Genomic DNA, 14,153 nt, shown 5'->3' with positions numbered 1-14,153 from the left:
ATTTCAACCTAAACTAAACCTACTGGTCAAACTGAATGCTCACTTTCTGTGTACTGAACCGCTAAAATATGACACCTCTCTCTCACACACACACGAGAGTATGCTTTAATCGAAACTAGAGATATTTCCATTAGCGCATATTCTTTTTGCCCGTTCTCCTTTTGTTAAAAGAACTTACACCTGGAATCATGCAAATGAAGCATAATTCTACTGATTCGTGTACCCTAAATAGCTGCCATCTCTCTCTTCATCTCACAATGCCATTCAAGAAAAACAGATTCTCTCTCTTCATCTCACAATGCCATTCAAGAAAAACAGCTTCACTACTGTATCCCAAATCGTCTTCATAACCACAAATTCATCATTTCCAACTAACTGTACGTGGTCAACTACTCAAATATTCATAAACTGATCTCTAAAGCCCGAGATCAAAACTCGGGCATTCATCCATATCCATGTTCTCAGATAAGCTCTTGAACCTGTTGGGGCCATCTCTTTCCAAACTGGAAACTACTGGAAGAGGCGGTTTACATTGAATCTCCGATATTGTAGAACAAGTACTTGCAAGGCTTTTGGGAAGTGAATTAGCATCGCCTGTGCAATTAAGCTGCATAAATACACAGTAACTAGCATCAGTAATTAGCATCCATGTCATATGCATATGCATGGAAGCTGAGGTCAAAATTCCAGGACAAAAATGCAACGCTACAGTTTGGAAAATGAATTGCAAATAGGAATTGGACATGGGCTTGACTGGTTAGCAGTTGACATTAACAATGCTACCTCTCAATTTCGAATCCTACCACTGAATTACCCCCAAAAAAAAAAAGCAGAAAAGGAAACAAAATGCAATAGCATATGAAGATAAATAAAAACCTCATCAATGGAATAGAACAGTAACTCTTTATTTATTCTTTTTTTCAAGAACAGAGGCCTGGTCTATATTACAGTGGAAGCTTCAAATCCCTGAACACTTGCATATAAACCAGCTTCCCACACCATCGGACCAAGGCTATCAGAGAAACATTAACGTTTGCAGCAATGGAAAACACTTATTGCTCATATACGGCAAATCTCGAGGTGTTCTCTCAAGAATTTATTTCTTTTCATTTGGCAAAAGGAAAAAGGGACTTTCCAATTTTAATTTATGTTTTGCTTAAGGCCTATAGTTGCTCTTCTAGCATGCGTTCTAAAGCACAAAGTCGATATGATCTAGCAAAGAAATGCATAACATAGTCATAAGTAACTCTCCTAATTCATGGAACAGCATACGGAGAACTGGATTCTTTTACCTGGACAGAGTTTTCTTCTTTCATGTAATTAAGAGATGTCAGACCACTGAGCGTAGATGCATTTGAACCCAATCTTTGACTCTCATCAGCTGGCACATGATTTACAGGGGTCGAAGCCTCTACAAACATACATAAGGAGGGTATAAATGTAGAAGTAAAAACTCTACAGAAATTGCTAACCACAAAATGTATTGAACAGCAGTTAAAAGAGATTACAAAATTAAAATATATCACCCTCCCTAAATATCAGGATTTCACAAAAGACCTCCCATTTGTATTTATTTCAGGTACCATCCCAATTTAATCTTCATCTACCCCCTTCCGCACAACTTCACCCACTTCCCCTCTTCAAAAAGCATGCATGTGAATATGCTAGATGCATAGCAGTCTTAAGCCCTGCGTCTAATCTCTCTCTCTCTCTCTCTCTCACACACATGGGTGCAAGTTCTCTTTCTGAAACCGCCTCCTTTCTTCTCCCCCTCTCATTCTATCATGTAGTGTCTCCTTGTCTAATACCTTCCCCTTCTCTCCCTCTCAAACGTGTAAATCTCTATACCAAACAAAGCGAAAAAAGCAAAAGAACCCTCCCCATTGCTTACTCATAGCCCATAATGGATGAGCTTCTCGAACAAGGTCGTGAGCAATTGATCTCTTTTCTCTACAAGGTTCACCTCTGTCATCCTCCTCTACTCTTTCTATATGACTTCTAAATCATCAATCTCCCTCTCTCTATGTCCACCATCGACAGCCTCCACTCATGTTCAAACATCCTTCCCTTCTGAGCTTTCCTTATCTCCTCTCATGAGCTCTCATTTTCAAAATCCATTACTTTCCTTCGATGCCGGTCTGGTCAAGGCATAAAAACATAGGTTAATAAACATAGGTTAGAAAACATTTTTTCTGTTTTTGAAAAATCAAGCTTAGCCTTCCAGTTCTTCTTGCTTAATATAACTCATGACAAAACTGCATGGATAAACATCTTCAAGTTTAGGTCAAAACTCATCTCGAATTTCCTCTGCAATTCTTTGAGCCTCTTAGTGTTATGTTAGAGAAACCCTAGCCTCCTGAACATAAATTTTTGCAGGTCTGACTTAATAATTCTGTAGCTCTGCAAAAACTCTAGGTTGGGCTTCACCGTTTCAGCAAATTTCCACCCTTTCACCAAGTTTCCAGCACGAGAGCATTCTAGACTCTAGAGTGCTCTATAGCTCTTAAAAATTCTTCATTCTTATTGAAATAGATTTTAAGGAGGAGAATAAGGGATGGATGGTCGAGCATGCTTCTCTAAGAAGATATGAAATACCCTAATTAATGACCTGACAATCTTGGAAAAATTTGAACTTGGGTTTTGGGGTTTTATCTAAACTGGAACTTAGAAGCTTATGTCAACCATTAATGAGATTATGAATGCTGGTTTCATGGAAACCAGAGTCTTTGAGAAAGTTTACTACAGAAAGGGGTTTTGGGGGGATTTGAAGCAAAGAAGTTAGGAATATTCTGCAATTGCCGATGCCTTTGAATGGCTAGAATTGACCATAGAGGGAGAAGAAGAAAGTAGCTAAGTGGGCATCAACAAGTGAAGGAGACGAGACAAGGGCAATGTGGAAAAATGTTAAATGAAAGAAGGAAAAGAAAGGGGAATGAGAAGAGAAAGGAGATAAGGGGGTTTGTAGGGGGGTAGATTGCAGAAATCTCACTCATTTGTTTTGTTTATGAAGCATTCTGTCTCATTTGTTTTATATTTTCGAGAGAGAGAGACTGGGTGAAAGAATGAGAGGGAGAGAAGAGGAGACGGTCTCAGAGAGAGAATTTGTGAGAGATAGAGATAGAGAGAGAGAGAGAGAGAGAGGGTTAAGGGCTTTGGACTGTCATCATCACATTCATAGGGGCTTTGAAAATATAAAGCGGAAATGAGTGTAGTTGTACAGAAGGGGCTAGATGAAGGTTTTAAGGAAATTGGGACGCTGAAAACAAATTGGAGGTTTCTCGTGAATTCCGGTTTTTAGGAGGGAGACATGATAAAGGAAATTTAATCATTTTCTTCATCACAGGCAATTCCTCTGATGTTGCATGCAAGAAGCAGAACCATATAACAAAATATTTCCTTACCTTTCAAATCAAACAGTGCTCCTGATTCATGAACTTTATTTTCATGGGTGGTGCCAATAACTTCTGAGGCATGACCTGTGTGGGACACTGTTTCTTGTTTGATGTTGGCACCCACCTCTACAGCTGATGCAAGTCTCCATGGAACACAAGTGGAACTATTTGAACAGATATCAAATGTGAAAATCTACTATTCTATAAGGTTATTTCCAACAATAGCACAAAATGAGCACATAACCACAGGTAAATATTAAAAGGAATGAAACTGGTAATCCAACATCCAAAAACAACCAGAAAAAAGAGGATATATACAACCAAATGCAACCTCTCATTCCAGGAGCACTGATAAAGTTACAATCTAAGCAGATATTTCTCTAAAGGTCTCCAAGGAAGTGGAATATTGACACGTTTTGTACGAGTTGTATGCCTCATAAACCATTGTCTAAAACTTGGATTTCCTCACTCTATTTCTCCTTTTCGTTACAGTTAAGGAAGTAGTTCCTTTGGGATCCATTTCAACATATTTTTGCATGATGAAGGTGTCATATAAAATCAGGTTAGTAAAATTTGTGGACACGGATTTGGTTCCTAGCAAATGGAAAAAAGAAGAATGAAGATAAAGGCTTTTGTTTGGAGAAAGCAATAATCAACGACCCTACTTGCTAAATAGAAGAATACAGTATCGGAAAATTGGCCAAAGTTATATCAATTTTTCTCGGAGTTCATTTTTTTAGACATGTGATTTGACACATACCTTGGCGGTTTACGAGACATGATATCTGAGTTATCTGCTAATCTTCCTCTGATTCCCAGGCTATCATCTACTAAATTGACAGAATTCACGCTTGAAAATTTCTTAGGATCCTCAGAGTGTTTGGGGGACTGGTAGCTTCCAGAGATATCACATTTGTTTACATCTCCTGCCTCTAATATTGGTAAACCATTGGTGTTGATTTTTTCTGCACATTCTTGATATGATGATATTAGTGTTCCGTGCTTGAGTAATTTTTCCTGTGCAAGAGATGGGGACAAGCTGGAAGACTCGCAATTGGAAAGATTTCGCTCCACTGATAGCCTAGAATGGTTCGCTTGATCCACTGGCTTTTTAAGAACAGATAAAATCTGATGTGCTATAAAATTTTGGAAGAAAAAAATCACTAATCAGAAGAATAAAAAATGAATTAGGAGAAAATACATTTCCAGTTAAGATTAAAAATTTTAAAAAGTATGTGTATAATCATTGGAAATAATAGAATCTAGTTTCATTTCAATAATAGCTTGGTATTCAAATGATGAACACCCAAATATCCTGCGACATTGAATGCATAGAAGTAACATGTCAACAGAGGTACAACCAACTCAGAACCCAGCTATATAGCAGCACTTATACATAATCCATGCCTTCATTAACTGAATGAAAATGGTATAGAATTGTGTGGAACAGAATATACTACAGGACCATTTCAGCAAAATTGCCTCAGCACTGTGCTAGAGGGGAAACCTAATCAAGAAACACACCACATACAATAGTGCCACATAAAACAAAAGAGAGATGCGTTCATTTAATATTCCAAAAAGAAGCAAAACAGGAGGAAAGAATATTCCCATTTACCATGCTTATCCAGTCATCCATAATGTTTTGCAGGGGAAGACTCATATATATAGTGTAAGGCCAGATAGAGGGCAACCTACAAAATAGACTATCTGTCCTAAGTTCTATTTTCTGTGGATCATGATTTAATCAATTTCTGGGAATCCAAATCCTTTCTAGAATATTAATGCACATGAATCCCAGAGTACTTGCAAAAAGTGGTCACACAACTTGTCTATATTGGATATAACATTCTGCTCCTTATTCTAAAAAGGGTCCCAGCTGTTCAGGGTTAAGCTAGATATTATCATTTTCCCTCATGCCCCAAGAGAAAAAGTTGTATCAAAATCCAAATGAAGATGTATACCAAGAAAATAGGAGCAACGAGTAGATCCTGCTGCTGAATATATTATAAACCACATAATACAACCTAAAAAATGAAAATCCACAACCACACAAACTATAATCTCTGAAGATCATAGAAGAACAGTTCAGAGTTTAAACCTTCAATTACCAAATTTCAAATGAAATAACTTATTACTTTCCAAGGATCGGAGGCATTTATGCATAGAATACTAGAACGCACCATCTCGAACCATGTTACAGTTAGAAACTACTTCACTATTCTTGAACTTGTAAACGTTGGCACCCATGGAAAGTGAACATGATTTTTTTTGTGAGGGAGGTTCTCCTGCTAAAACAATAAAATGACCAGTGACTATATATCATCCCATCTTCGTGAAACCAAATTATATAATAATATCCATAAAATCTTTCTCTTTCCACCACAACCTCAGGACAAAATTCAGACATTAATCAGGAGAAAACTAAGAGAAACTCTACCTGCTTGAGAAGTTCTTGGCTCACCAAGCTCCACCATGTATCTAGGAAATTCATAAGTACTTCCAGTGCAAACATTTTCAGAAAATGCGACGTACTTACTCTCTAAAACAGTTCCCTCTTCATTCAACAAAATCACCTATGAGCCACATTCAATTTCATCAGGTGGAAATACAAGTGGAATACAGAATGAAATATGACTTTAACCAAACCATATATACAGGAAAAGAACACAAAAGGTGAATATTTACCCAAAAAAAAGAACACAAAAGGTGAACTTCAAAAAGAAGGATACAGCTTGCCCATAGAAAACAAATAAAGCTTGACCTTAGTGTCATTAGCGAGCAGGAAAATCAATTAGTTCAAGAAGAGATCTAAGTAACCTTAGTGTCATTAGCGAACAGGAAAATCAATTAGTTCAAGAAGAGATCTAAGTAGCTAATAAACAAGAAAGTCGATCAATTCGAGAGGAGATTTATACCTTGATGCACAGGTGTGTACATGTGAACATATTGCTATTTAAAAACTTATTCAAGAACCAAGTTTCACCTGAATCAAATTAATTCTGGCACTAAAGATCCTCTTCTTGCACCCCTGCAAACTATCATGCACACTATACCACAAAGCCAACCAATATAGTTTCATAGAAGCCATGAAAATTGTTCAAACAAAATTCTCTCTCCAGCCTCTCTCCCTCTATCCCTTATCTCCATCACATCCAAACTTCCTTCTCCACTCCCGCCCAACCCCCAACAAACAAACCCCGCCCCAGAAAAACAAAAGGGAGGGCGGGGGCATGGGGGGCAGGGAGAGGGGGGGAAGAACCCCGTCTTGTGTGATTGTATGCCCCACTGCACATGACCTTAATTTTTTATGTTCCTTGGAGGCATGGATTTCATAAGTAAATCATTAAGGGCATCTTGGATGTTTGAGGCACGCACCATCCAACAAGAAATTATCCTCTAGAGAACACAAGGCAGGAAACTTATAGAAAACAATCATTAATTATACGACCTATGTATGATTGCAAACACTTCAAGACATTGCACAAAGGATTTCTTTCAAGCAATTACGATGGATCCTCTGATAAGACTTTCACCACACACAGCATTTTTAATCCTCTCACTGTATGTGAATGATGCTATGGCATTCAACCTTTGAAATTGAAGCTTGTCATAGTCTGTAGCCCCTAGAATGCACACAATTCAAAGGCTTTGCTACTATTTGCATAAATGGAAAGCCGGATAGTTCTTGGTTAATGGTTTTGTCAGAAACAAAGGAGATGGAAAATTCTATGCAACTAAACCTTTGTATTACTTACAACTGAAAAAGATAAAGCTCGGCATTTCTAGATTAGTTAGAATTCAGATGACCAAATGTACACCAAACTAACGAATGCAAGTAAAACTTACATGTGATTAATACCTTGAATGGAGTAACTAACCTGCTTCCTAAATGAGCCGACATTGTCGAGCCGGACAAAGCCATCTTGATACTTCTTGGTCTTTTGAGTTTTTTGTTGAGTATACAATGCACACCACTCTATGAGGCAAGAATGCAGGTGCACAATGGAGAATATTAGACAAATAAATATATTAATCAAACTTTGCATTGGCAGTTTATAATGTTACACTGCACTTATTGCATTTTTGAAAATTGGTTTCCTATATTATATAAACTTATTTCTTGGCAGATAATCATCGTGAAGAAGATGATACCCAGATAGAAAAAGAGAATAACTTTGCCATTGAACTTACTAAAAGATATGGAATTGGGCCTTTAGTAAGTTTTCATTGGAATATGGACAAACTTCAATTCGCCATGCACCAATTTCATCTTGAACTCGCAGAGATTCCAAAAAAGGAAATGAGTGGATACAGGTTTGTTTACAAGGTGAATTTATTCAAAACTTGCCACATTCGAGGTAACACACAAAATAAGCCAGTTATTTTTTGGGCAAGTCAAAATAAGCCAGCTGAAAAATAAAATCTCACAAACACATGTATCATCTCCTCCATCGATCAAGAGAATCAAATGACTGAAGGAATTGACTAGAATAGTAGGAGAAAATACTTTAATTACAAAGATCTGTACTTTACTTTTTGCAACTACTAAAGACTTACCAATTCAATCAGTTAGTGATGGTTTACACCTTCTACCAAGGAAGGATGTAGAACCTTCTCACAAATTTCATGAGAAATCAAATACCATACATGAGTAGTTACTAACCCTTTGACACGTTTGGTGTTGAATTTGAAATATTCTGCAAAGATGCTCCAGTTTTTTGCACTTCTCTGTTTTTATTCTCTAAACAAAAGACCTTCAAATTAAAGTCGACATAAACTAACAATTGAATCAGATTAATGTAATCAGAAACATTGGGAAAATGACATAATCTAGGGAAATTTATCAAAATAGCCATGATTTGAACTGTTTATCCTTTTACCCTTTTGCAAAATTTATCAAAATACCCATGATTTAAATTGTTTATCATTTTACACTTTTGCAACTATTCCCAGTCAAAATCATGTGTCTTTTGATGAGTCAATAAAAATTAAACCAAAAGATAATTGTAGATTGTTAAATAGCTCATCTCTTACGGGTATTTGGATAAATTTCCCAATAAGATATTGTCACGTGTACCTAAGAAACTACTAGCCTTTCAACATATTTGGCATTGAAATGAAATGATTCTGCACAAATTCCATTCCAATTATGTACATTTTTCTCTTTCTATATTCTGAACAATAGAACAGATTGATCCAAGCAAAAAGCATAAACTACTCATAAATGTCATCGGAAATAACCAGTAATCTTCCTGACCTTTCAACAAATTTGGCCTTGAATATGAAAGATTCTGTACAAATTGTGTTCCACTTTTATGCAGATCTCTCTCTTTACTCTCTGATTGAAAGAGTTTCAAGTTAAAGATGATGTAAAATGCAAACTAAAAGTGAGATCACAGTGATACGAGAAAAACTTAAGATACAAAACAAGGGTTCTAACCAGGACAAGGATCACGTTTAGGAATATTCCCATGAAACAGAGTCTTTCGAAATGGTTTTTTCCCTCGTTCCTCAACGTTTGAACTGCTTAGAGGCTTACACTTCTGTTCAAATTCCCCAACATCCACTAGATACGAATCAAACTCTAGGGTGTTACCAGATTTAACCACTTCAGTGTTCTTTAAGAACCTACTAGCCACAACATTTCCACAATCATCGTAAAGCATGATCTGCATGTCCAACAAAATGATCATAAACTGATTAAATCCAATCGCATTACAAGCTATATAGTTTTGTTTCATTAAAACTCAATTATTATAGGTAGAGAACTATAGGAAAACAGTAATCTCTATGGAAATTGAGGTTTGATACCGCAGATCAGATTTTGAGACCATATATAGGATATAAAGTGTGAACAAATGAAATTGTCATTGATAAGTAACAATACCTTGTTTTTTGAGGAATTTAGCTCTAATGCTCCATCCTGGTAAACTTTTCTTCGCTGTTTCATGTGCTTTGTGTAAGTCACGTTCCATTTTTGCGCGTCTCCCATGGATTTCTAGCTCAGGAGGGGGAGTTGCAGCGAGGTTGCAGTGAAATACTGTGGCTTCCTGAAATAAATGGAAATTAAGGGGTGGAATTAGAAGAGACACAGGGTTTGTAAGCCTGAAAATGCAGTCACAAATCATGGATTGTCGAATGGATTGTAGATTGGATGAGAGAGAGAGAGGACGCCTGAACGAAAAGGGCAGAGAGCGAGAGAGAGGAATCAAAGGAGAAGGCCTTGAGTTTCAGGAGGGAGAAAGTGTCGATGCGCACGCGCGCGAGAGTGAGCGGGCCGTGAAAAGGAAAACGACCTCAAGTTTGAAGTTTTAGAGGGAAAGTGGACACCACGAAATTATTGGGGGCTGGTCAGGTCGGCAATAGGTCTGGGCCGAGCATGCCTTGTCCTATCCTGGCTCTAGTCCTTATTCGGCCTAGCCCAAGCCGGGCCTGGCAATGGCATTGTTTGCTTTAGGCCAGGTTAGGCCTAATAGACAGAAAAAGAAAGGAAACTTGTTTCATGCGCGCTGACCGCATTTCTACGTATGCAGTCCAAAAGGTATAAATTATCTACCTTAAAGATGATGCAAGTAGGTACTCCATTTAAAAAACAACAAAAACTAACGATCCAAATATTTTTCCAGCATTTCTACGTATGCGGGCTTGGCCGCATAGAAACCGTGTCCAAAAAAAATTGGGGGTGTTTTTCCTGCATTGCTACATATGCGGGCTTGGTTTTTCCCGCATTTCTACATATGCGGGCTCGGCCGCATAGAAACCATGTCCAAAGAAAATTGAGGGCGTTTTTCCCGCATTTCTACATATGCGGGCTTGGCAGCATAGAAACCATGTCCAAAGAAAATTGAGGGCATTTTTCCCGCATTTCTACATATGCGGGCTTGGCAGCATAGAAACCATGTCTAAAAAAAATTGAGGGCTTGGCCTCATAGAAACCATGTCCAAAGAAAAATGAGGAAAGACAGGGTTGGGGGTTTGAACCTTGAACTTGGGGGTCTAAGCTAAAGTGTTTAGCCCGTTGGGTTACATGAAATAGCTATTATAAAGTTAATATTTTATTTCATATATTTGATGTATGGAAAAGGGATTATCTATAAAGAGACCGTATGCTTTTTGTACAAAGAAGTCACAGTCATTTTGTCCTTTAAATTTCAAAATATGTAGTTGTAAAAGTGTTATTGATTAGACATAAAGTTCCAAAAATGGACTAAGTGACTCGTCCCAAGCCATCAAATTTTACATCTAATAGGTAAGAATAGCTATGACTTCTTTGTACAAAAGGTAAATAGTCTATTTATAGACAATCTTTATGAAAAATGGTTTCATAAAGCTGCATGGCTATCAAAATAAGTAAATCATCCCTTCATAACTCATCAAAAATTGCAATTCAAGCATTGAAAAACATTTACATCGATCATCTCGGCTTGAACGTTATGGTTGAAAAAAATAAGTTTTCACATATCAGCAAGATCTGTACTAGTTTTTTAGGTTCAAAATTTTATTGTTGATGTTAGAAATTGATTTTAGAGGTACATATTTTATTAGCTTGTCCCACCTATCTAGCCAAATAATCTACTTCCCTAGTCCTTTCCATGTATATGTGAACAAATCTTGCAACTCTATCTTTACAGATATCTTGAATTTCTCTCTAAAAATCTCTCAACTTCCATCATACTTTCATCTTCTCATAACACCATTTTATTAAATTCAAAGAATCTCCTTGTATGATAACATTGCCATCCAGCTCTTTTACCTGCTTCAATCCATGTAATTGACTGTTCCTTCCCTTGTTTACTGTCCAATTTGATCTTCATGGGTTCTTACAATTCGATCTACACCTACTTACCCGAAGTTCCGAATTGAGCTTCCCTCAAAATTAAGCCTGACCCAACCATGATCAGGTGGATTCCACCTCCCATGGCTCTTCTTACTAGTAACTTGCATATAGATCCACTCTAGCTACTCCCCAAAACTCTTTACATATAGATGATAACTTTGCCACTTGTATTCCCATCTCTTCATGTACTCTCTCATGCTCCAACACTCAAAACTTTTCCTTCAAATGCACTTCTATTTATTTGTTTCCAAATCTTCCAAACCATGACTCATGTGGCCATTTTAAGTACATTCCACCCACACCTGATATTTCAACCCTTCATCTTTGTGTAGATAACTCATTAACCTGCATGGGAATTTCCATCTCCACTCTAGGTACACTTTTCACCCATTTCCACATCTCATTGGCAATCAAATATTGTATGAACTAATGATTGCATTTCTCCTTGTCAAATTTACACACAAGGCATATGTTTGTAAGTATTTTTTTAATATGATGTTCTATTAACATTACAACCTATTTTTTCTTTAACCTATTTTTATAACATTGCAACCTATTTTTATAACATTACAACCTATTTTTTCTTTAACTTAATATGATGATCTATAGGGGTAGAGACTAACATACTATCAGTATGTTCAAACGTTTTAAGCATTTTTTCAATGTAATGAGATCGAGTGAAAATTAATTTATTCTCTTTTTTCATTATTTTGATACCAAATATCACACCAACCTCTCATAAGTCCTTCATATCGGAGGAATCTTTTTATAGATTAGTGCCAAAGATACGCATGTCATCTACGTATAGACAAATAATAACACACAGAGAATTTAATTTCTTACTATAAACACATTTATCAACCTCATGTTTCTTAAAACCATTTGACATTAACACATTGTCAGATTTCTTATGCTATTGTTTAAGTCCATAAAGAAATTTAACTAATTTACAAACTTTGTTCTCGAGTCATGGCATCACAAACCCTTCGGGTTGTTCCATATAAAAATCTTCATTAAAGTCACCGTTTAAGAAAATGGTTTTTACATTTATTTGATGTATGACTAGATGGCTAATAGACGTTATTGCTACGAGCAATCTAATAATAGCAATTTTTAGCACATGTACATACGTGTCAAAATAATAAATGCTTTCTTTTTATTTAAATCCTTTTGAAACTAACATTGCTTTATATTTATTAATAGAACCATCAAAATTCATTTTTATTTTAAATATCCATTTACAACCTATGAGTTTAGAATTGGGTGGAACATCTACTAATTTTCAAGTTTTATTAGCCACTATGGATTCCATTTCACTATTTATAGCTTCTCTCCAAAAAATTGCATCTTGAGATGCCAAAGCTTCACACAGTGATGTAGGATCTACCTCCACATTTGAGACTATATGCAAAGAATTTAATATCTTATTTTGATTACTCTCAACTAGATAAATATAAAGTTCTAACATGGATCACCTCTTATTCTTTTATTTTTTCTTGATTCTATTTTGTCATTATCATTATTTTATACATGTTATTCATCGACATTTTGATCATTCTTATAATTATTTTCACTTAGTATAACACTTGTTTTATCTAATTTACATTTTTAGATTTTTTTAAAAAAATTCAGGATCTCTAGATTCCATTATTATATTAGAATTTAGATAAAAAAATCTTATATGATTTATTATTTGTGAATATCCCTCAAAGACATATTTAGTGGTTCTAGGACCTAATTTATTTCTTTTAGGATCTAGAAGTCTAATATGAGCAGGACAACCCCACACTTTTAGAAAATTTAAAGAAGGTTTTCTATTAAACAAAAACTCATAAGGGGTCTTATCACAGGTTTTATATAAAGCATGCAAATAATAAATCTTCACCTCATAAATTTAATGGTAAAGAAGAATAAATCAACATAGCACTTACAATTTCAACTAAAGTTCTACTTGTGGGGTATAAGAGTAGTCACTTGATGAATAATGTCATTATTTTTACAAAATTTATTAAAATCACTTGATAAATATTCTCCACCCCTATCACTTCTGATGATTTTAATTATCTTGCTAAGTCGATTTTCAATTTCCGCTTTAAAAACATTAAAATTTTCAAAAACCTCATTTTATGTCTAAGCAAATAAACATACGCATGTCTAAAAAAGTCATCAATAAATGTAATGAAACATCTCTTACCATTTATAGTTAAAACATTATTTAAATCGCATATATTACTATATATAAGTCCTACCAATTCACTATATTTTTTCTATGGAAGGGAATTGTTTTTTAGTTATTTTTATTTGCGCACATATTTCACATTTTTCTTTAGATAAATCATCACAATTAGATATCAATCATAATTTCACCAAATATTTAATAGAAGTATAATTAACATGTCCTAATCTACCATGTCACATTTTATAAGAAGTCACAAAATAAGCAGAACACGTATTTTTTCTATTCACTAAATCAAATTTGAAAATCTCATCACAAGAGTATCCCTTGCCAACAAAAACAAAATTTTTTATCACGATGAATTTATCAGACCCAATGACTATTTTAAAGCTATTATTGTTCAAGATACATCCCGAAACAAGGTTTATTCTTATATCAGATACATAATACATGTTTTTCAAGGTAAGAACCTTGCCTGAACTAACTTTAGTTCCACGTACCATTTCCAACTGTTTTAGCCACAATTTGGGTTCCAAATTGAATCAAATTACCATCACCTGCTGGTTCAAAGGTCTTTAACATGTCACAATTGTTAGAAACATGAATGGTAGCGCTGGTATTGAGTCACCATATGTTATCTGTATCGATCATGTTTACTTCAGTTGCCATTGCTACAAATTGCTCATCAGTGGTCAAGTTTGCTTGAACTCTAAGCCTTTTAAGGTACTTCCGGTGTCGGCATTCT

At 35.7% G+C, this 14,153-nt stretch overlaps 1 protein-coding gene across 27 annotated transcripts; it reads right to left on the bottom strand.

Moving 5' to 3' along the window:
* Nucleotides 1-304: 304 nt before the first annotated feature.
* LOC18442301 (uncharacterized) lies at nt 305-9,851 on the bottom strand. 27 transcript variants are annotated; one of them, XR_016056840.1, is made up of 13 exons: nt 9,570-9,620; nt 9,283-9,445; nt 8,836-9,064; nt 8,653-8,733; nt 8,059-8,136; nt 7,274-7,371; nt 5,833-5,968; nt 5,576-5,683; nt 4,153-4,528; nt 3,402-3,556; nt 1,892-2,138; nt 1,293-1,411; nt 305-607 (listed from the first exon to the last, which is right to left on the bottom strand). XR_016056840.1 is itself a non-coding variant. In XM_088868625.1 (12 exons), exons 2-12 carry the CDS (start codon nt 9,385-9,387, stop codon nt 416-418), a joined length of 1,677 nt encoding a protein of 558 aa, XP_088724751.1. In that variant the 5' UTR covers nt 9,388-9,445; nt 9,692-9,851; the 3' UTR covers nt 305-415. The 27 variants fall into 27 exon arrangements, 18 of the variants coding, with proteins under 18 accessions (XP_088724751.1, XP_088724762.1, XP_020527847.2 ...); XR_016056843.1 differs by having other exon boundaries at nt 5,576-5,680; XR_016056842.1 differs by having other exon boundaries at nt 5,576-5,680; nt 9,283-9,620.
* Between the last annotated feature and the right edge of the window lie 4,302 nt (nt 9,852-14,153).

Source organism: Amborella trichopoda, chromosome 1 (assembly GCF_054954075.1).
Source record: "Amborella trichopoda isolate Santa Cruz 75 chromosome 1, AtrichopodaSantaCruz75HAP2 v2.0, whole genome shotgun sequence".
NCBI lineage: Eukaryota > Viridiplantae > Streptophyta > Magnoliopsida > Amborellales > Amborellaceae > Amborella > Amborella trichopoda.
The sequence above is the reverse complement of the archived record's forward strand: the minus strand, read 5'-3'. Positions and strand labels throughout refer to the sequence as shown.

What these genes read in the sequence shown, in the direction of transcription:
- LOC18442301 (XM_088868625.1), bottom strand. Translation starts at nt 9,387, where the DNA reads ATGGGAGACGCGCAAAAATGGAACGTGACTTACACAAAGCACATGAAA. An exon ending in CTGTAACATGGTTCGAGATG is followed by an intron (nt 4,529 to 5,575) that starts GTGCGTTCTAGT and finishes AAAATTTTATAG; the next exon opens with CACATCAGATTTTATCTGTT. An exon ending in AAGAAGAAAACTCTGTCCAG is followed by an intron (nt 608 to 1,292) that starts GTAAAAGAATCC and finishes GTATTTATGCAG; the next exon opens with CTTAATTGCACAGGCGATGC.